This window comes from Chelonia mydas, chromosome 8 (genome assembly GCF_015237465.2).
Source record: "Chelonia mydas isolate rCheMyd1 chromosome 8, rCheMyd1.pri.v2, whole genome shotgun sequence".
In the NCBI taxonomy this organism is placed as follows: domain Eukaryota; kingdom Metazoa; phylum Chordata; order Testudines; family Cheloniidae; genus Chelonia; species Chelonia mydas.
In genome coordinates, this window is record NC_057854.1 from 102,550,952 (window position 1) to 102,573,924 (window position 22,973).

At 56.6% G+C, this 22,973-nt stretch overlaps 1 protein-coding gene across 1 annotated transcript in view; it reads right to left on the bottom strand.

Annotated features, from left to right (window-relative positions):
• The window catches only part of LOC114019925 (mucin-2), a 32,921-nt gene extending 10,436 nt beyond the window's left edge, over positions 1-22,485 (bottom strand). Inside the window, exons 1-2 of the mRNA XM_037907223.2 lie at positions 22,266-22,485; positions 334-765 (exon numbers count right to left, since the gene is read on the bottom strand). Coding sequence (XP_037763151.1) covers positions 334-765; positions 22,266-22,344 — 511 coding nt within the window. The 5' untranslated portion in view covers positions 22,345-22,485. The remainder of the gene's footprint in view (positions 1-333; positions 766-22,265) is intronic.
• Between the last annotated feature and the right edge of the window lie 488 nt (positions 22,486-22,973).

Here is a 22,973-nt window from a genome sequence, read left to right on the forward strand (position 1 = left end):
AAGATGTAAGGGCCTTTAGCAGCAACGCTCCCCCTCGCAGGACAGCTGGCTGATGTGGTAAAAGCCAGGGAGCAGCTTCCCTGTCTGCATATGAGAGAGGAACCAGCAGCTGCTGCAAACCTTTCCCGCTTGCCCTAGCACCAGGATCCCCCTTTCACTCACCACGGGCCCAATCCTGTGAGGTGCTGAGTGCCCCCGACTCCAGGCGAAGTCAGTGAGAGTAGAAAGGCACTCGGCACCGCAGGGGGCCAGGCTAAGTCCCCAGGCGGGGTGTGCTGTGGGAGAAGGTGCCCCCTACACACGGGTGAGCAGCAGGGTAGCGAGAAGCCTCACCCAGTGCGTCCTTTGGTGGCGGAGGCGTTGGAGCCACGGTCGCGGCGCCAGTCGGCCCCGTGGGGCTGGAGGGCTCGGTTCCGTTTTGGCCAGGCTGGTTTGTGGTGTTGGCAGTGGGGAGCACCGGCAGGTTCTTATTCCGAAGCCCTGTCGTAGCATCCGCTGAGACGGCTGGGGCAGAAGTCTGCAGCCTGGTGCCCTTGGTGGTGGTTGCGTTGGGATCGGGCGGGATGGACTCGTCCAGCTCGACAGCGCGGGGGCTGCTAAAACTGGGGTGGGGGGTGGCAGCCCCGTCCTTATCGGCGCTAGTCACAGGAGGGGCAGTCGCCTCTGGGCTGAAGCCATCAGCCTCACAGAGTGGAAATGAGCCTGGCTCGGTGCTGGGCTGAGCTGGGGACACCGCCTGGTCAGTCGGGGTCTCGTGCCCGTCTCCTAGTGCAGGAAAGAATGAGAGAGAAATGCTGAACGGGGCGATGTCCATGCCACACGAGAGGGGACCAAGGGTGTAGGCGGGCTAGGGCGGGAGGGCAGGAACCAATCCCCAGCTGGCCTATGCTGCACACAGCATCGCACAAACACCAGGGACCAGAGAAGGGGTCCAGGCAGCAAGCCTGCCTCTGGAGCAGCAGGCACTGGTCTCTACTGAAGGCAGGATGCCTGAGCAGATGGAGCCGCATCAGCTCCACTGTTAAACCTCCCGCTCCCATTGAGTGTGCAGGATGGACGTGACTCTGAAACTTCTCCACACTCACCTCAAAACTGGGAGTTCAGTAAGAAGAGTGTGTCTGAAGGCCAAAAAGCCACAATTCCAGTGTCAGCAAAGAGGATGACCACAAAAAAAAAGCCCACCCTGGTTCAATAGGGAAGTGAAGGTGAAGGTACAAATAAATTTAAAAAAAAACATAAAAGGACAAAAAGGGGAAGTAGATAGCAATAATTACAAATCAGAGGTTATGAAGGGTAAAATATTGATACGGGAAGCTAAGGACACGAGGGTGAAAAATTAAAAAGGTGTCTAAATATATTACAAACAAAAGGAATCTTAACAATGATAGAGTTCATTACTACTAGATGGAGATGGTAATATGAGGATCATATGAGGATGATTAACTACTTTCCAGGCCTTTGGTAACTGGGGAGGATGTTAGCATCTACGAGTAATAGACATTTTAAAATCAGCAGGCCCAGATACCTTGCATCCAAGAATTCCAAAAGAGTTGACTGAGGTTTCTGGCCCACTAATGTTAAATTTTAATAAATCTTGGAATAGCAGGGAAATTCCAATACTTGAAGAATGCTAACGTTGGGCCAATATTGTATTTAAAAAGGGCAAATGGGATGAACCGGTTTACTATACGTTGGTTAGCCTGTCATCTATCCTGGGCAAAATAATGGAAAAGTTGATGCAGGATTCAATAAATAACTAATGGGAATATAATTGATGCCATTCAACATGGTTTTATAGAAAACAGGTCTTATCAAAATGAAATCAGATTTGTTTTGACAAGCTTATACAGTTGGTTGATAAAGACAACCGTGTAGATGTAATAAATATGTTTTGTACTGCATTTAATTCAGCATCATGTCACTCTTATTAAAATATTAGCACTATACAATATCAAAACACGTTAAATGGTCTGAGAACTGACTGACAGATCTTAAAACACTAGGGAACTATCATTGAATGGGGGTGTTTCAGGGTTCTGCAGGGATCGGTGCTCGGCCTGATGCTATTCAATATTTTCATAAATGATTTGGAAGTAAATATAAAATCACTGTTGATAAAATATGCAGATAGCACAAAGACTGGCGAATGGCAAATGATGAGAAGGACAGGGCAGTCATACAGAGCAATCTGGATGACTCAGGAAGCTATTCTGTGAAAACAAAATGTGTTTTAATACAGCCAAATGCAAAGTTGCACAGCTAGGAACAAGGAATGCACCCCATACCTACAGAACGGGGGACAATATCCTGGACAGCAGTGACTCTGAAAATACTGCAAATACTTATTCATGCTCTTAACTTTAAGCACATGTATAATACCTAGGGTGACCAGATGTCCCGATTTTATAGGGACAGTCCCAATATATGGGGCTTTTTCTTATATAGGCACTTATTACCCCCCAACCCCGTCCTGATTTTTCACACTTTCTATCTGGTCACCCTAATAATACCACTGATGCCAACTGCACGTACATATTTGCAGTATTGCGGCCGTAGAGGGGAGCCCAAGTGGTGCACCGTACATAGTGAGTGGCCAGACGGTGTAAGTTACATTCACATAGGTCTTGCCCTCATTCCAGCCATCAGCGGCCTGGCACCAGTACAAACCCCTAGTGTGGGTAAAGCTCACTGCAGTTTGCATCAGTCCAGCTTTGGCTGGTTTCAAGAGCTTAGACCCCACCCCCAGCATGTCTCCCTTACAAATCTGGCTCCCGAGAAACGCTGCCAGCATCGTGTTGGGATCTCTTGACAGAGGCCAGTGACTCTGGTGACGCAGCAAGGAGAGATTGCGTGTTAAAAAGGCATGAGAGAGAGAGAGAGAGTGTGTGTGTGTCCAACAAAAGGCACCAAGCTGAGGCCTTAGAAGGGAGAGGCTGATGGAGCTAAATTTATACAGGCTAAAGGAAATGGTATTTATGGGATTGTGAAAGCCCTATAAATATCTGAAGGGAAATACACGGCAGAGGACAAAGATCTAGTAATAACAGGGGTGAAAAATACACCGGAGTAAGTAGGGGCTTAGAGACTGGCAGATGGACCCGCTAAGCTCACGCTGTGGGATGATCTAAGACAGCCCAGGGGCCCCCTGACAAGAATCAAGCTGGTGTGTGCCTACCACTACCCCGCCCTACTCATAAGCACTGAGTAAGAGGCCAGAAGCTCCTGAAGCCATGCTAGGCAGCTCTCAACCATCTAGCCTTGGAATAAATAGCTCTTCCCATCACCCACCCACTTCCACCCACACCCACACCGGCTCTGAGACGGCACTGTAAACAGGTAGTACTTGTATGGAGGCAGGAGGAGGGGGTGAGAGAGGAGAGGGGCTGGGGGGCCAGCTCTGCAGCAGGCTCACAAGGCCTGTTCCCCGTTTGGAAGCTGCTCAGGGATGCGTGCAAACGCTCACCCAGCCGGCTAGCAGGAGAAGGGGGAGCCGAGGGGGCAGGATTGGCTTTTCCTTTCCAAGGACAGGGCAGTCTCCCAGGTGGAGGCCAGAAGAGCAAAGTGCCCCTAGAGCCCAAGCTTCAGAGAACCAGCCTGGACCAAAGCAGGGTGCGGGGTTAACCCACGACCTCCCGCCTCTCAGGTGCTGGCTGCGCAACTGTCCAGCCCTCATTGCCACCGCTGGCTGGACTAGCCCTGCCTCCCACGGGAAGGAGCGAAGCTGCGTGCTGAGCTCCCGGGCCCTGGGGCTGAGTTCCCCAGTGCTAGATTTGGGTGCTCTGGTTTCAGGGAGAGGGGGAGGCCAGAAAACAGTTTTGCTCTCAGACCGGACGGGGGGAGGGAGTCAGGGCACAGTGCGGAGCAGCCCTGCTGCTGCTCTACATCTTGGAGGAAGGCCTAAGCCACTTGAGGCTGGCTGAGCCTCTCTCGGAGTAGGGAAAGGGACAGCCTGACTCTCGTGCTTTCCATGGCAAAGCATGCCGGGAAAGGAGAGGAGCTGGGGGCCCTTGAAATACCAGCTCCTCTCCCTTCTTTTCAGCCAGCTGTAGGGAAGTTGGCACCGGGGGCTGAGGGTGTTGGCTTGGCTGACCGAGCTCCTGGGAGTCAGCAGGTGTTGGGGGTGCAGGTAGGGGCTTGTCTACGCTAACAGCCTTTAGCTGCTGCTGGGCTGTGGGAGCTCTTGGAGATTTATATTGCTTGGGGGAGCGGGTCTCTGCTGTCTCATGGTGCAACAGACTCCTTGGGTACAAGAAACCTCTTCACCTGTCCCTGTGTACCCCCTGCCCACGTCGGGCAGGGCCCCCCTGTCACTGCTGGGGGTTGTGCTGTACCCAGGACACAGAACTTACAGAGTCTGTATCCCTGGAGAGAGCCACCTGGCTGTGCTGAAGGAGCAGACGACTCTCAGCAATACCCCCCCCCCCACACACACACACACAACAGCTGGAGGGGTTCTCACCTCCCCTCAGGAGCTCTGCCTGCAGGCCTCCCTGGGGAATATGGAACTTGCGGGGTGGGTCTGGAGGAGACGGGCTGGGCTTTGTCTCTTCTTGCTGCCCCAGCAAGATCACTGAGGTGTATGGCCCGCAGGGAGCTTAAAGGTGCAACCGTCTTTGAGGGGCTCCATGGTGTTAGTGGGACCCTGCCCTCGGAGCTGTGGTTTAGAGGGCATGGTACAGGGAAGCAGCACGTAAGGGGGCACTTGAAGGTATTAAAAAAAGCTTTGTGTAGCCGGAGCCGCTGATCCGTTCAGCTGTCCCGGGGGTGCACACCGAGGCTACTCGGAACGTCAATGCGCAGCCAGGGCAGAACTCCGAGCTGTCTGCTCCAAGAAGCAGACCCCTGGGCCCGGAGCGACAGGAGAGGCTTTGCACCACCCACGGCAAAAAACTCAATCCTGCTCCTAACCAGTGCACAGTTACAGCCAGCTCCTAGCTGGCTGAGCAAAGCACGGCCTTTACCCTTTAATGGGACGCGGTGGCCATTAAGGCCAGAGGAGGTAGTTTAGGAAGAGAGGAAGATGGTCCTGGGGGCACTTGGCATCTGGGAGAAGGAAGGTACAGGGCAATCCCAGACAACTGTTCCCATAAGGGCCTGACACCAGGAGCTTTGGAGAGAGGGCAGGGCAAGGCTCCCCTCTCTCCCAGCCAACACAAACAGGGGTGGGGTTATTAAACCCACCTGGAGAGCATCAAGAGACTGACTAGTTGACTGAGTGGGTGACTCAAAAAAGGAGTCTCCAAGCTAAGCCAAGGAAGAAGCTCCTGAGACCAAGAGGAAGAACTCAGCCAGGCCTTGAGGGGAGAGTCTACAGGACAAGAAGGGCCAGGACCGGAACTGCACAGACCCAAGGAGGAGGGCTGTGAAACCCTGAATCTGTGGGTCTGTCTACACTGCAGCGTAAGCCCAGGGCTAGCAATAACTTCAGGCAGCAGATCCAGAGTTTGTTGACCCAGGGCTCTAGCATCTACACTGCATTATTGGGCCAAGTCCCACTTCCCATGTCCCAGTCTTCCTTGCACCCTTCCAAGATGTGGCTGCTCTAGCCCTTTGTTCGTGGTGCAGTAAGTGAAAACTTGACTGTCCAGAGGCCAAAGGAGAATCAGCCTGTGGAATACTCTTGGTGGACTCCAAGAACACGAGTCCAGTGGGGCTGCACCTACACTGCAAAGCAACAGGGCTTGAGCCCTGGGTCCCAGCTTGACTCTGACTCAGACCCCCGCCCTCATGGGGTCCTGGGACCCTGTGTCTGAGCCCTGGGTTACAGTGATTTGTGTGTAGACAGAAGGTGGGTTAGGCTTGAGCCTGAGTTCAAACTCTGGGCTTACACTGCAGTGTAGACGTACCCTAAAAGGGAGCAAGAAGCTGGTTAATCTGAATCAAATAGTCCCAAGGCGGGGGGAATATTGTACTCTGGATGTAGGTGTGTGTAAGTGGGTTATTCTCAGAATTCAAGGGGAAACTGAGGCAGAGTGCCTGCAGGGCCATTCCAGACCCTGAGGCAGTGCTCTGGGACTGCACCCACCTACGACACGCAACGCTACAGCATTTCTGTCTGTAATGTGATCCCTTCTTAAAACTGCCTCTGATCAGTTTGGAGCAACAGCTCAGCGGCATAACAGCTGCCCCACTCATCTCACTGGACATTAACTCTGAAACCTAATGATGACCAGTCAACTACTTTCTGTTGAATACTAAATGTATTGTAGAGCCCTTCTCCCACTACTGGGTTCAGCCTCTCCCTTCGAGGAAAACGGCACTTCAGGAAAGGCAAAGAGCGTATCAACACAAGCAAAGATGCAGCTCCTTGCAATGACCTCCGGCTGGGGAACCAGAGGGGATAGAGTTTCCAGACCAAGAGGAGCCCTAGAGGAGGAGGGTTGTAACCATTTGAGAAAAAAAATGCACCCTGTTTCAGACACTGGTGGGAAATGCACCCCACTCCACGGTGAGAGGAGAGGGCTAGCTGCTAAGGCCAAGAGCCATCTAGGTATTGCAGACGGCTCTGTGGTGCAATGCTGCTACAATACTGGATCTCCAGCATTAACCTGAGCTGATACCGGCTCTGAGGCTAACACCCACAGTACAGCAGAAGAAAGCAGGAAGCCAGTTGAACATGAGGTGCAAAGGCTTAGCTCAGACTTCACAGCTGTGCAGTGTGCCAGGCTCAGTGACTGAGGGGTTTCTGAATACATAAGAATCTGTAACCAGCTCCAGATCTAAACTGCCTCCTGGGTGAGGCTGGAGAAGTCTGCACCAGGGGCACGAGCAGAGCTGCTGCTGGGCCTTGTCCTGAAGGCTTCTGCTTTGTGCCTGTGCTTCCCTGGAGAGTCCAATGTAAAGCGTGCTTCATCCCCCATCTCCCAAGGTCTGCAAGGCCATTCCAAAGACAGGGAGGGTCGCCGTCACACAGGGACAGACGGACTCCCGTCTGTGTGAGGAACCAGAACCCGCCCTCCAGTTCCGTGGGCCTCGTCTCTGAAACAAGGCCACGGCTCTTGGAATCCCAGTCAGGAGCCCCCCTGCTCCCTTTCGGGAGCAATTCATCAGCCAGATCCAAAGCTGGAAGAGCCACTCTCTGAAATAAACTAGGCGGTGGCCAGCAGCAGCTGGGCCTGGACTCAGGGCTCCCTTCCCCAGCTGAGAAGACCGAGGAAGCAGGGTCCCCCTGTGAGCCCTTTGATATTGAGCGGCCTGGGAGGCACAGCTGGCTCCAGCCTGCAGAGACCTGGTCTAGATTTAAACCCAACCGCTGTCAGAGACTCTCAGGACACCCAGCATTCTGCTGACAAGCACTCAGCAGCTCCATGGGACCCTTCAACCCCCGAGCAAGGCCTGTGCCCTCCCAGCTCCCTAAGTGAGGGACAACGGACTTGGATCTTCCTCCAAACGTCAGGGACCGGGAGTAAACCCCAACAGACCCTCATGCAGATATTTCCAGCTCCACTCAATAAAGCACCAGCAGCCCGGTGCAACCCCAGTGGATCAAACGCACAGCAAGGGTAGGAGGGACTCCGATGCGTATCTGTTACACGAGGGGCAGGTGACTGACTCATCTGATGGGTTTATGGGACCTTCGGTATAGAGCGGTCTGAGAGCATCTTTCTCTTGTTCTGAGACTCTTTTGTTCTCTAAGTTCTTCCCACTGGAATCACTGCTGGGGACAGGTGCAGGCTTGTCTCCTCTTTATCCACCGAGCAGATACAGCACGTGCAATGGCAGGGCAAGCGGCCTCTATGCTCCCCCTCCCAGCGTACCTCAACCCTGCCCTGGGAAGACCACGCACAGGGATGCGCGAGGCGGTCAATCTCCTTGACCCATTCACTCTGTGGCACTTCTTCTGATTCTGCCAAGGGAGCCAACTGGTACCAACTGAGATGGGTTGTTAGAAGGGACGCCTGCCCACCAGGCATGGGCCTGCCCCAACAGCTCCTGATTTGGGGGACCTTTGGGAAAGCTTTCAGGCACTGCTGGCCCGGGCTGGATTTGAATTGGCAGCCTTACGGCGAAAGCTGCATGTGCCCTCTCTTTTATCTGCAGCACCGAGGTGTTTAGCTCTGGAGGGTTTCAGCAGGGGGAGGGCAGCACACGCACAGAGTTCCCTCCGAGACTTCTAGCAATTGCAACTTGCCCCCCCCCCCACCCTTGATATGCTCCTGGTTACCCAGGCCAATGATCAGTGGTCATTAAAGGACTATCCAGTGCTTTCTCGGGGTCCTCGCTCCCCTGCCCAACCTAGGAATCTATCAGAACTGGCCACTGCTAGCCCCCTGCCCATGAGCCCAGGAAGCAGAACAGACCCAGCCCCTGCACAGTAGCACAGATGGGAATACAGCAGCTGGCTCTGCGGAAACCCCATCACTCAGCATCAAGATAAGTAAGTTAAACCTCGGGCAGCAGCTGTGCTGGAGGAATTTGTGAGCATCAGCAGCTGGCATTAAGGAGCCTAGGCGTGTGCAGGAAGTCTCTGTGCCTCTTCTTCCTCCCTGGCCCCAGAGCTCTGCTTCTCCTTCCACCTGGAGCTCTGCCCCGGTCTGGGGGAGGAGCTGTGGAAGTGGGGGCCGGTATAGACAATGGCAGGGGCTCCTGGCAAGGGTTTGCAGGTGGGAGTACTGGACTGGGGATGAGGGTGCAGAGATGTTGGCAGAGAATGCTTGACCAGTCCCTGGCAGGCAGATAGCAGATGTTGGCAGCTGGGGGGCTGTGTCCAGCAGGTGCAGGGTTTCACAGCCTTCTCCCTCAGAAGGTGATCAAGGAGTCCATGCCGCAGCCCTAGGATTAAGGCTCTTCTGTCAGAGAATCCTGCTTTAGTTAAAGGTTGCGTCAGTAACCCTGCACTTCCTGCAGCCCATGGTAAACATACAGCTCAGTATAACTAGTGAATGCACAGCCACTCTCCCCAACCCGCCCTCCCCCACACCAGAGGAAGTCAGCATTCAAACGACTCTAGCTGGCATCCTATACTCCAGCCCTGAAGACACTTTCTGAACCTGACCATACTTGCCCAGACAAGGTTTCCTGAGTGTGCAGCCTGCAGCCAGGAAGGCACTAGCTGGCACAGCGGGGAAATGCACCACCTCGGGCTGCGTGACCTGCTCAGTGAGGAGTTCAGTGGAACCGGTCTCGTTTCCACTGAATCCACCCCTCAAACCAAAGGCACAGGGTAAAAGTGGCCGTGTCTGCTCAGAGCCCCGGCACTGGAATAGCAGGGTGGGCAGGGACGGAGGCACACGGAGAGCTGCATATCAGGAAAAAACCTGCACACTCCTAGAGCCAGGCCACCAGCCCCTTCCGTTCATGGGCACTACAATTATCCAAGCAAACATTTAATGAGATGAAGACCAGGCTAATGAGTTACTCATAGTCCTAATGAACCAGACACAGCGCCTGGGCTTGACCACAAGCCCGGAAGGAGCAAGCATAACAGGCCTGGGAGGGAGACAGTTCACATATGTGACAGTCTCAATAGCTGCTGAGTGCAGATCCAGGAACCGTCTCCTGTGACAATGGCAGGGTAGTGCCTTGTAAAACCAACAGCACTGGTCCCCCGGGTGCTAACGCACCCTCCCAGAAAAGCTCACAGCACGCAGGGGCCCTGGAACAATTGGTATCGTGGGGGTGCTGAGAGCCATTGAACCAAACTGTAAACCCTGTCTATGATGGAAACCATTTCAAGCCTGGGGATGCTACCACACCTCCAGCACCCCTAGTTCCAGCACCTACGTCAGCATGCTTGCCAGCAGGAGAGTCTGACTTCCTAGCCGGCACCTACAGGAAGCAGAGTGCCAGTGGACAGCCATTTCCCCTCTCACATGCATTTCAGCCCTGTCTGGAGGAGGTATCTTGCACTGAGCCCTTCCAGTGGGGTGCCAACAAAAAAAGACAAGCGCCAGGGACCAGCCTAGAGACACCAGCGGTCTGATCGGGTAGGGAAACACTCAGAGGCGGTGTCATGGGAAGAGCAAAGCTCAGAAGCTGTTTGCGATGCTAAGCACAGGTGTGAGGGTCAACAAGTATTGCTTCAGAGGAGGATGCAAAGGCTTAGCAGGTGGAGGCCCTGCACCTAATGCTGAGACGAAGGATGGGAAGGCCTGGCTCAGCGCTGCTCTCATTCAAGTGACGTCCTTGCTGCCAGTCAGCGAAAGATCCCGTGAGAGCATGACGCCCTGCTCCTCACAGGAGACGGGTTCTGGGAATCTCCTCTTGCCAAGCCTTGCACGACTCTTTAGTTCACACCTGGGTACTGTCCATGGGCCAAGCCATAACGAATGGGCTCTCTTCCCCACAAGGGACTGCTGAGATTGCGCTCCAGGTGCCCACCCAGCTGGGATTTTAAAGTTGGTTCTTTGTTGCAACTTGCAAGCTTAATCAATCTAAAAGTAGACAGAAGACTTGGCATCAGCTGAGACCTGGACTTGATTCTTAAAATACAAGAGTCAGAGCCACCAGCAAGAAAGCATTCGGAGTGTTACCAGAAAACTAACCGCCACAGTGGGACCCCCTATGCATCAGCAGGGAGGCCAGCCGGCTATAACTCTGCATCCAGCACCACAACAAGTACAAGTCTCACCCAGCTCCCCACTACAAAACCAAACCCCACCAGGGGAATGGGATGATCCAGAGGGCTAGAGGACGGACTACAGCATCAGTCACTTCTTGACTGCTGCTCCAAATCCAGCCCTGGGTGGTAAGGACCAGAGGTCACTACCGTCTGATGGCTGCTTGGGGACCAGTGTGAAATGAGCTGGTGGTTTCATAAGGGGCTAAGTGTCCACATCACAAAAACGATCCCCGCAATTGGCAGCCTTGCTGGTGTTTCCCACAATGGTGGCCAAGGGTTTCCTGAGCCGGGGAGGCAGGGGAAACAGTCTGCTCCTTGGCACTAATGCACTTCTCATCAGCAGATCTTCACGTGCTTTACAGTGTCCACAGCCCTCTTTTACAGATGGGCAAACGGAGGCACCGGAGGTAAAGGGGCTCACCCGACATCACATAGTAAGTCTGTTGCAACCTAGCACGGTGCCCCCCTTAAATTCTTCTGTTCCCTTGGAGCCCATCTCAGCTCACCCTACAGTGTCACAGGGTGGGGTCCCTGCTCCCCAATCTTACTCCGAGCTCCTTTTTCCTCCATCTTTGAGCACTGCTCGCTACCCAGACAATTCTGGTCCCTTCCATCACTAAGACATACGCCAGGGGAGGGGGACTGACTAGTTTTAAAACAGCACTAGCCTTCACAGCACTAACAAATTTCACTGTTAAAGGAAACACTGGTCACCCTTCATAACAAATCGTGATGGATTGATTCAGGGACGGCAGAGGGGTTACAGCAGAGCCACTCGCATCTCCCACCATCACCATCACAGGCCCCCTCTACTATCCTCGTCTCTGGAGAGACTCTCTTGCAGAAACGTTCCTCCTGCCTGTGCATGTACTAGGTTATTGCTCCCTGTGGAGAACGAGGAAGCTTTGTGCATTAGCTCTGAAGTGCCTCAGTTTGCCTGTTGGAGGTTATCCTGTTTGACGGCAGGGAGCTAAATTAAAGGAGGCAGTTAGGAGGAAGCGAATCAATGACAAAGATGTGACACAGGCCAGAGAATACCAAGGGTCACAGAGGAAACAATGGGGCAGGTATTAATTGGGAAATGTCCCCTGCCTGACTAGCAAGGTTTATTCTTCCCAGACCTGAAGCTAGGCTCAGAGGGGTCACGCAAACCTTGGAGATGCTGGCCTAGGGAAGAAGGGAGGGTTCAGCAGGCTGTCAGCAGCTGCTCCGCAGGCGATGCTGGCAAAGACACTAACTGCAGCCTAGGGAGACAAGGAACGGCCGAGTGGGACTTTCTACAGTGTGCAATGAACGACTAAGGCTTACCTAAGGGGAAAGAGGTGGACCGGCTTTGCTCTGACTGCCATGCACGCTGGGTGAATGAATGAACAAGGCTTTGTTCTGAAGATGCTGTTTGAGTCCCTTTAATAGGCTGCTGTCACAGGCTCCTGGAGGAAAAAAGGCTTGCAGGTGCAAACTCCCTTGGGCCTGTCAGTTTGACAGCTGGTGAACAGGGGGTTGGAGCCCACAGAGCTAGCCTAGGAGTGGTAGGACCATGTGGTTTTCACCCAGAGAGAGAGGAAGGCAGCAAAGGGGTGCCCTCAAGGGGGACTAACAGGATCTAAAGTGCAGCCTCACCCTGTAACGGTGACCCTCCCCAAGTGGAGTTTTTAGAGCGGGACTCTCTCTCTTCCCTTCCTGGGGCGGGGAGGGGGCCACATTCCCGCCCTCCAAGATAAGCTCTTCTGTCTAGGCTGGGCTGTAAACTCAGGTTGTTGTAGATCCCAGGCCTTCCACCTCCCTTGCAGAGCTGGCAAGGTGAGCTAGCGCTGCCCGTTCCACCTTAACTACTGTGCACAGGACTCTTCTACGTATCTCTCGCCTCAGGGCAGCAATGAGACCCCATGGGAGGGAGCTGGAGCTGTGACAATCCAAGCTTTATGCATTGCTGCTGCCCCTACGGCAGTCTGCTCGTGGAGACTTCTATCCTGGGAGCAAAACAAACAAAGCAACCCCAACACAGCCCAAGGTGGCGGGGGGAACAAGCTGCCTTCATGGACCAAAATACTCTACAGATTTATTTTTAAAATCAAGCCCAGTGCTGCTGAAGGAAGCGGATTTCCAAAGGCTGCAAAGAAAGACACTATTGAAAGAAGCTAACGCAGGCCAAATCCTCGCTCTCTCAGCAGAGAATGAACGGATGAGTTATAACAAATCGCCCGCAGCAGCCGGAACATTTCCAGAGGGATCCTCCCAAGTCCCTTGGTTTTTTAACAAAAGAAAGAGGTCTGTAAATGGGCGTGCATGCAGGTCTCCAGTACTTTAAATATCTATCAGCAGGCAAAAAGAAAAGGAGGACTTGTGGCACCTTAGAGACTAACCAATTTATTTGAGCATAAGCTTTTGTGAGCTACAGCTCATCTGTCCTATCTCGGGGCCTCTCCTTCTGCCCCTCCACCCCCACGAACATGATACAGTTCTGTAAAAAGAAAAGGAGGACTTGTGGCACCTTAGAGACTACCAATTTATTTGAGCTGTAGCTCACGAAAGCTTATGCTCAAATAAATTGGTTGGTCTCTAAGGTGCCACAAGTCCTCCTTTTCTTTTTGCGGATACAGACTAACACGGCGGCTGCTCCGAAACCTGTCAGCAGGCAGACTTTGCCAGAGTTCTAGCTACACTGCAGGGATGGGACCGGAGAGGTACAAGCGTTCCTACAGGTGTTAGCAATGTAGGAAGTCCTTGGATAGGCACGCGGGCTGCTGCCCCAGCCATAGTTAGAAGTGCCATGTAGCCCTGCTCAGCTTGGTCTCGGGCAGAGGTCTCAAACACACAGCCCGCAGGGTTATTTTCTGCCCCCCCCCCCCGAGCGTTTAGCTAGAGCGGCTCCGGCCTGGCACGCACGGGGCAGGGCAGGGTCCCCACCTGCCTGCCCTGCCCCCGGGCCGCTCCGGGACCTGGGGGGAGGATGGGGGGGCACAGGGGTCTGTGTGTTGCCCTGGCTGCTCCTCCAGGTACCTCCCCCGAAGCTCCCATTGGCTGTGGCCAGGGCAACACACAGACCCCTGTGCCCCCCTGCCCCCACCCAGGTCCTGGCCGCTTCCTGCCTGCCCTGCCCCCGGTGCACGCTGGGCCGGACCCGCCCCCCAAACCCTTCCTGCAGCCAAACCCCCTGCCCTGAGCCCCCTGTCACACCCCACACCCCTCCTGAACCCCGACCCCCTGCCCTGAGCCCCCTGCCGCACCCCGTGCCCCTCCTGCACCCCAACCCTCTGCCCTGAGCCCCCTCCCACACCCACGCCCCTCCTGCACCCCGACCCTCTGCCCTGAGCCCTCTGCTGCACCCCGCACTCCAGCCCCCTGCCCCCGGTGCACGCTGGGCCGGACCCGCCCCCCAAACCCTTCCTGCAGCCAAACCCCCTGCCCTGAGCCCCCTGTCACACCCCACACCCCTCCTGAACCCCGACCCCCTGCCCTGAGCCCCCTGCCGTACCCCGTGCCCCTCCTGCACCCCAACCCCCTGCCCTGAGCCCCCTCCCACACCCACGCCCCTCCTGCACCCCGACCCCCTGCCCTGAGCCCCCTGCCGCACCCCGCACTCCAGCCCCCTGCCCTGAGCCGCCTGCCGCACCCTGCACCCTGACCCCCTGCCCCACTCTGCACCCCAACCCCCTGACCGGAGCCCCCTGCCGTACCCCGTGCCCCTCCTGCACCCCAACCCCCTGCCCTGAGCCCCCTCCCACACCCACGCCCCTCCTGCACCCCGACCCTCTGCCCTGAGCCCCCTGCTGCACCCCGCACTCCAGCCCCCTGCCCTGAGCCGCACCCTGCACCCTGACCCCCTGCCCCACTCTGCACCCCAACCCCCTGACCGGAGCCCCCTGCCACACCCCACACCGCTCCTGCACCCCAACCCCCTGCCGCACCCTGCACCCCTCCTGCACCCCCTGGGGGCAGGGAGGGGGCAGAGTTGGGGTGAGGATTTCGGGGAAGCGGTTGGAATGGGGGCAGGAAGAGGCAGGGACTCACGGAAGGGGTGGAGTGGGGTGGGGCCGGGGCAGCGGGGGGTGGTGGTCAGTGGTGCGGCCCTCAGGCCAATGTACTACTCCTCACGTGGTCCTCGTGGTCATTTGAGTTTGAGACCCCTGGTCTAGGGGGAACATGACAGAAGCTCCCAGGGCCTGGTCTACATAAACTTTGTACTGGTACAACTATGTCAGTTAGGGGGGACTTAACTGAAATACGTAAACCAGTAGAAGCCCTAATGTGGACACTGTTACATGGACATTAAGGTGCCTTGCACCAGTAGTTTATTCTCCTTTCCATACAGGAATAAGCTATCACAGCATGAGGCACTTTTATACCAGTATAATTTTGCTCACGCTAAACCTTGTACCAACATTTTTAGAGCAGTAAAACTCTTGTGACTAGACAAGCCAGAGTCTCGCTGAAAAGTTCTGCAAATGGGCATTAAGGACTTTAGAAAGTTTCACCCCGAACAGCAGCACTCAGCACCTGCCGAAGCCTCACCTGCAGGAGGGATCCCAACATTGCTCCGGCTGGTGGAGCGGCAGCAGGGTGACGACTGCTGGGAATTTTTAGAAAGTTTCCTTGGTGGAAACAGGGTCACAGAGGCCAAGAGGTTCAAAGGATGTTCCAAAAATCCTGACTTCTAGGTGACACGCACTAAAACCTACATTAAAAGAACATGAACACTGCAAAGCCAAGAACTCCAACGTTAGGAAAAGTCAGAATTAAGGCTGCTCGTGCAGCGTCCTTGTGCAGATGCGTTACGACACAGTCTTCAATCACATGATCAGACATAATTTTTTCCACAGGACCTCTGCCTCATTCAGGGCACAGGACGGATGGCGCAAAATCAATGAACAGCTATTCAATATTGTTTTCTCCTTATTGTTCAATGTATGGCCCTGGGCCTTATTTACTGCACCCTATTCAAAGCCTGCTCTGAAGACAACATTATTCATTTCCTCGTGGGCTCTTCTGTGGTGCCCATCAGTATGGCATCTGAGTGCTTCACACACTGCAGTTACTTTTCCCAACCCCTGTGAGATGAGGAAATACTATTATCCCCATTGCAGAGATTACTCAAAAAATATCAATTAATTGAGTTGCCTAGCATGATATAGCACTTTGTGTGTTCAAAACACAGCTCCCACTGACTGCAGCTGCAACTGCTTACTCCTTCAAATCAGACCCCAGGGTCTCAAGTCAGTTACCCAGAAAATGAGGAACACACGATTAGTGACCTCCTGTGAAAAGTCTGGTTTAAGGTGATTTGACTAGCATCCCATAGGCACACAGAGGCTGGGATAGAATCCAACTCTCCAGGGCAGTATTCCGCTGCCTTAACCATGACACCATCCTTTCTCTTCCTGCATCCCCTGCCGCATCACTACAGACCTTCCACAACAGATGGGGCAGGGATCCTATAGACAACAGCCTCCTTCGCGCACAACTCTGCTCCACCCCAGAGCAGGTCCATTCTGCGCAATGAATGAGGCAGAGGTCCCATGGAAAAAACAGCACACAATTGTGTAGTTAAAGAATGGATCATAAAGCATACACACAAGAGGACTGAATTATGGTTGCATGAACAACTAAATAAGCAATACTGCCAAAAGAGGTTTTTGGTAATATAACCGAGTCTACACTAGGGGTTTTGCAAGGACAGCTGTGTCGGTTCCTCAGGTGGTGACATTTTTTCACATTCCCAACCAAAGCAGCTATACCAGCAAAACGTTTATGTGTAGACGGGGCCCGACTTTCAAGCTCACACGGGAAATCAGTGGCAGAGCAAGAACTGAATAGTTTCCCCCAAATCCGAGACTAGTACCTTCGCTGCTGGAACGTCCTTTATCTCATTCACAAGCTGTCTAAAAATCCTGCCTGACGTAACGATAAACCTTCCTGTCCAGGTCACAAGCTGACCAGTGGCTAACTGAGAAAGCAGCTAGTAGGAAAAAAGCCTCCCATACAGACAGGTTATTCCATTAACTGTCCACCTCAGGATGTGTTGCAGGTCCTTTGAAGCAACTGGAACTGGCAACTGTCAGACAAGATACTGGTCTAGATGGCCACCGTCCCAAACCCATATGACAATTCCTAGGATTGTGAGAGGAGCTTGGTAGCTTACCATACCCCTCCCCCAGACACACTACTCTGATGTGGTTACAGCCGATACGGGTCAATGCATGCACACAGGACTTTTTCCCAGTGCAACTGGGCATTGGCCATACACCCACCACACTGTAATTGTGCTGGTGCATTCTGGGAAAACACAGGCAGTTCTCCTTTACTGCCTCAACTGCTAGGGCCAAGGGTAGAGGCCTGCGGGTGCCTCCCACAGTGGATTCTTTTCAGGTTGTCCCCCTGCACACAGAGCTAGGACACTCTCACCTCACTACCCAGGCACTGTTAGAAGGCCGAATTCGTAAGGCAGCAGGGCTGTTAGGACCAGGATGCAGCCTGAGCGTTGTGCTACGATCATGCCATAGCTGCATGGTTAAGAGGCAGGTGTTAACATGGATCGTGTGTTAAGTCAACTAAGTTACACAATCAGGCTATGTCTGCACTGCACAATTAATCCACTTGAATCAGCTGCCTGGTCCAAGCACTCAAGTTAGTTTAGGCCAGGAGTGAATATTCCCACTGCAAAGCCAAACCCATGTTACTACGTCCTCCCATCTCTGCGCCCACCCAGGTGTGTCTGGGGGCACTGCAGTGAGGACCAACAAGAAGAATTACACAGATCTAGGGTAAAGAAGGCTCAGCTGAACAGGGCAGTTTCTACATGCAAGTTTCTGATAGCCCTGCAATTCTACCGGAAGTGAAAAGTAAATGGGGGGAAGTTTTTCTCCCCCCGACAACTGCTTCCACATCACGCAAGGCACAACCCAGTGTCCTCCTCAGTAGATTTCTCCTCCCCAGGAGCCTCAATTCTGAGCGACCTCTCATCAGCCACCGCGCACAAGCACAGTTTGGCAGGGGCACGGGATGCACAAGTCACATTTGGGGCAGGGGTAAGTAACAAACAGCTTTTCACTCAGTCCAGTGTGAGGTAGGAGAAAGGTGTGACATCCCTTCTGGCAGCAGATCCAGTGAGACAAGCTCCTCCTCTGACAAACGGAGCATCCGAGAGTTCTGGGGGGTGAGGGCCCTTGGCACCAGTCGGGGCTCGGCCCCGTGACGTAAAGATGGCCCAAACTGCAAAGAAGTTTGGAACCTAACCAGAACTTCCCCAAAGTTCAAGAGATTTGCATCTCAGATTCTGGTTAAGGATCCAGGAACATAGAACCTGCCACATTCAAACAGACACTGAGGCAAACTAACCGAGGCTCCAACAGTGGCCGAAAGCAAATAATCAAAAGAATGAAGAATGCCACATACTGTACCTGGCTGTAGCCCAGAAGTGGAGATTTTTCTGATCTCCAGCTGATCACCCACTTATACCTTGAAACAGGTTACCAAGGGGCTAGGGAGGAAAGAAGCCTCATGTGATTGGGTATCTACCCCACACTGGCATTAAAAGTGTTAAACTGGAGCTAGAGAGCTTAATGAAGGCACCAGGTTACACCTGGAGGGTGGGCTGGGCAGGCCCACCTGAAGATGAGGCCCAGCTGCAGGAGAAGGTGGGTGATGAGCATAAAGGGAAGAAGCCCAGAGGGGAAAGGATCCTATAGTCTTTCTCTAGTGGCTGGAGATTGAAGGAAGGGCCTCGAGGGAAGCAGATGTACAGAAGCCCAGGAAGGGGCCGTGGGGAAGGCCGCAGGAGGAAGAAGTCAAGGGAGGCAGCAGGAGCAGACCTCAGCTGTTCACTGCAGGGTCCCTGCTTGGACTGGAACTCAGGGGAGAGGAAGAGGCTGGGTTCCCCTGCTGACCACAGGGAAAGATGGTACAGAAACACCCTGATGGGGGAGAAGCACTGTTGAATTAGGAGCTGGGCTTCAGGGAGAAAGCCCTGGGAGGTGTTGCTCAGCACCGCGCCAGGAGACCAACCCTGCAGACTAGAGCCCTAGAGAGTCTGCCAAGGAGTGAGCCCTGCTCAGGGTGAAGAGTTATGGTTGAGTCTAGGTTATTGGCCCAGAAGAGAGAGGTCAAAATCTGACCTGGCTGGATGGCTGGCATGAGAACGCTACAGGGCCATAGCAGGTGTCAATGGGGAGCACTAGATGGGGGAGACTCTGCTATGCCATGCCCAGCTATGGGGGTGGGGTGAACGCTCCAGTGATATGTCAACCCATCCATGCCCTCCTTTAGCGTTATGTGCTAAACACGCCACCTGTCACTTCAGCACATTCATTGCTTAGGACCAGCTCCAAAGCCCACTGAAGTCAAGGGAAGACTTTCCCCTGACTTCACTGCGCTGAGGATCAGGCCCTCATGCTTCTCCATCTCTGCCACATCTTCTTTCAGAAGGCCCACAGAGACCAAGCCCTTCCCCCAATCATTAGCTTCCCTGACAGTGTGAGCCCCTAGCGTGTGCTCTGCTGATTGCTAACACACGCACAGGCAGGGCTCTGATGCTGTGGCAACGAAAGTTCTCTAAATGCTTAGATCCAACGGACAAGGACAAATCCCACCACTGAAATAGTGCTTTAAAAAATTATTCTCCCTTCTGGAATATGGAAACCTTCACCTAACACTTAAGAAGTCTCACTGATATGGGGTCAACTTATTCCGTAACATACAACTTTTAACAGTGATTATTCATTCACCATGAGTTTTGGGAGTACCTGGTAAAAACTGCAAGGATGAAAGAATGCTCTCTAATACGCATATACATCGAGCACTTTTTTAAAATTAGCATTCCTGTTTTTTATCCCCTAGGCGTAAGAGCTACACACAACTCTGAGCGAAGAACGCTGGTCGCTTTTCCAAAGTGTTGGGTTTACTTCACCCCAACTCTGTGCTGGTAAATGGTGGGTATGGGATCTCCTGAAGGGTCCACGCTGGCATCGCAGCAAGCAGAGGCAGGTACTTCAATTACTGCTAATTGTTTGGCCCTTCTATAGAACCTTCAATCCACAGACTTGGTGAAGGTGAATGACTCAGCCCTGTAAAGTTACTGCTTCCCACCCCCACAGATCGGTCCGGCTGGACCTACAGAGAACTCATGTCTCCTAACCCCGCAACCCCAGCCTTGTACTCTAACTGCAAGAGCAACCCCCCTTCCAATGCACTGAAGGGACACACATGCTGTGTTTTAGGAGGCATTCAGCATCAAATAAAGGTTTTCTTAGCTTTGTTGATCCCCCTTTAAACAATGTATTTGACAGTAGCGTTTAAAAGCCTGATCCATGGACCAGGACACCACTGGGCCAGGCGCTGTACAAACACAGAGCAAAAAGCCACTGCCCCAAGGAACGCACAGTTTAAGAATAAGCAAACAGGGGTGCACAAGGAAACAAGCGGCAGGCATTGATCAGCCCCATGAACAGCAGTGTCTTGTTCGGCACTCACTGATGTATGTTGTAAGAAGTCCAAAAGAGTTGCAAGAGGCAGGGGTGAGCACCCTGGGGCAGAAAGCAGAAGCGGCAAAATCTATAGACTCGGCCCCAGAAGGATCTATATCAGTAGTTTTCAAACTGGGGTACGCGTATCCCTAGCAGTACAGAAGCTCTTGGAGAGTACACAAGCAAAATCCTGTAATGGCGGACAACGCATTGCATTTAGTAAGACTTTGCAATCTAATCACAGGGTCACAACAATACACTATCTCCGATGTGGGTATGTGGTAGACTGCATTATTTGGAAAGGTGTACACAGCCCAAAAAGTTTGAAAACCATTCATGTACATGAATCCCACCTATCTACTCAAAGGATGGCAAGGCCACCTAAGAGGTGGAGAGACATTAACAGCAGGTACTGACTGGGCCAACCTCCCAGCGGGAGCTTGGGGGGAACAGCACTGGCCAAGGGAGCTTATCCTGGCGGCGTTCGCCAGGTGACCCGCGTACACGCCTGCGTTGCGGGATGGGATTGGACCCAGGTGTTGGGAGAACCAGCGCCAGGCACTCGGCTCTGGCACCCCGTGCACGCAGCGCTGGAGGGGAAGCCCAGCCCGGTGCAGACCTCGGGTGCCAGCCACCCACCCAGCTGTGCAGAAGGTGGCAGGCTGCAGTGCCCGGAGCTGAGGCAGTGGCTAGGGCTCCGACCCACAGGGGTGGTGAGGGCACCGGCCCCAGACCCACACCCCGGCAAGCCCCCTGGAGCCCATGTTACTGCCATGGGCGGGGGTTACTGCCATGGGCGGGGGAGGAAGAGAGGGTGCCCCTCCAGCCAGAGTTGGGGGAGCCTGGCCGGCCAGCCAAGGAGTGGGAGGGAGCCGGCTGGGTGCCCCCCCCGCAGGCGGAGAGGGGGGGAACCGGCTGGCTGGGTGCCCCCCCGGGCATGGGCGAAGGGGGAAAGCCGGGCGGAGTGGGGGGGGCCAGCTGGGTGCCCCCCCTCCGGGCACGGGCGATGGAGGGGAGCCGGGTGGAGTGGGGGGGCCGGCTGGGTGCCCCCCCCGGGCATGGGCGATGGAGGGGAGCCGAGCGGAGTGGGGGGGCTGGCTGGGTGCCCCACCCCCGGCACGGGCAATGAAGGGGAGCTGAACAGAGTGGGGGGGCCGGCTGGGTGTCTCCCCCCGGGGCATGGGTGATGGATGGAGAGCCGGGTGGAGTGGGGGAGCCGGCTGGGTGCCCCACCCCGGGCATGGGCGATGGGGGGAGCCGGGCGGAGGGGGGGCCGGCTGGGTGCCCCACCCTGGGCACAGGCGATGGGGGGAGCCAGGCGGAGGGTGGGGGCCGGCTGGATGCCCCCCCCCCGGGCACGGTGGATGGGGAGGGAGCTGGGCAGAGGGAGGGGGGCCCCCACTGGGCACAGGCGATGGGGGGGAGCCGGGCGGAGAGGGGGCCGGCTGGATGCCCCCCCTCGGGCGATGGGGGGAGCCGGGTGGAGAGGGGGCCGGCTGGGTGCCTGCACGGGCGATGGGGGGAGCCGGCTGGGTGTCTCCCCCCCGCGCACCGGCGATGGGGGGAGCCGGGCGGAGGGGGGCCGGCTGGGTGCCCCCCCCCGGGGCTCGGGCGATGGGGGGAGCCGGCCGGAGGGGGGCCAGCTGGGTGCCCGCACGGGCGATGGGGGGAGCCGGGCGGAGGGGGGGCCAGCTGGGTGCCCCCCCCGGGCACGGGCGATGGGGGGAGCCGGGCGGAGGGGGGGCCGGCTGGGTGCCCCCCCCGGGCACGGGCGATGGGGGGAGCCGGGCGGAGGGGGGGCCGGCTGGGTGCCCCCCCCGGGCACGGGCGATGGGGGGAGCCGGGCGGGGGGGGGGCCGGCTGGGTGCCCCCCCCGGGCACGGGCGTGGGGGGGTGCCGGGCGGAGGGGGGGCCGGCTGGGTGCCCGCACGGGCGATGGGGGGAGCCGGGCGGAGGGGGGGCCGGCTGGGTGCCCGCACGGGCGATGGGGGGAGCCGGGCGGAGGGGGGGCCGGCTGGGTGCCCGCACGGGCGATGGGGGGAGCCGGGCGGAGGGGGGGCCGGCTGGGTGCCCCCCCCGGGCTCGGGCGATGGGGGGAGCCGGGCGGAGGGGGGGGGGGCTCCCGCCGGGCACGGGCGATGGGGGGAGCCGGGCGGAGGGGGGCCGGCTGGGTGCCCCCCCCCGGGCTCGGGCGATGGGGGGAGCCGGGCGGAGGGGGCCGGCTGGGGGTCCGGCGGCGGCGGTACCTGGCAGCGGCAGCAGCAGCCCGGCGAGGAGGCAGCAGGCGGCGGCGAGGCGGAGCAGGGCGCGGCCGGGCCCCTCCATGCCGGGCTGGGGGGCGGCGGGCGGCGCGGGGGCGACAGGGACCCGGGCGGGGGCGCGGAGCCGTCGCGTCTCGGGGCCCGGCGCTGAGTCAGGGGCAGGCGGCGGCTGCCACGTGGTTCGTTCCCCAACAGGCGGGGCGTGTCCGCCCCCCCGCTCCCCGCCCCCGGGCCGCGCCCTCTGCCCCCCCACCCCCGGGCCGCGCCCCCTGCCCCCCCACCCCGTGCTCCCCGCCCCCCGGGCCGCCCCCCTGTCCCCCCACGTGCTCCCCCCCCGGGCCGCGCCCCCTGCCCCCCACCTCCTGCTCCCCGCCCCCCGGGCCGCCCCCCTCGCCCCCCCGTGCTCCCCGCCCACCGGGCCGCCCCCCTCGCCCCCCACGTGTCCCCCCCGTGCTCCCCGCCCCCCGGGCCGCGCCCCCTGTCCCCCACCTCCTGCTCCCCGCCCCCCGGGCCGCCCCCCTGTCCCCCCACGTGTCCCCCCCCGTGCTCCCCGCCCCCCGGGCCGCGCCCCCTGCCCCCCGCCCCCGTCCTCCCCCCGTGCTCCCCGCCCCCCCTGCCGCGCCCCCTGCCCCCCCCACCCCGTGCTCCCCGCCCCTCGGGCCGCCCCCTGTCCCCCCACGTGTCCCCCCCCCG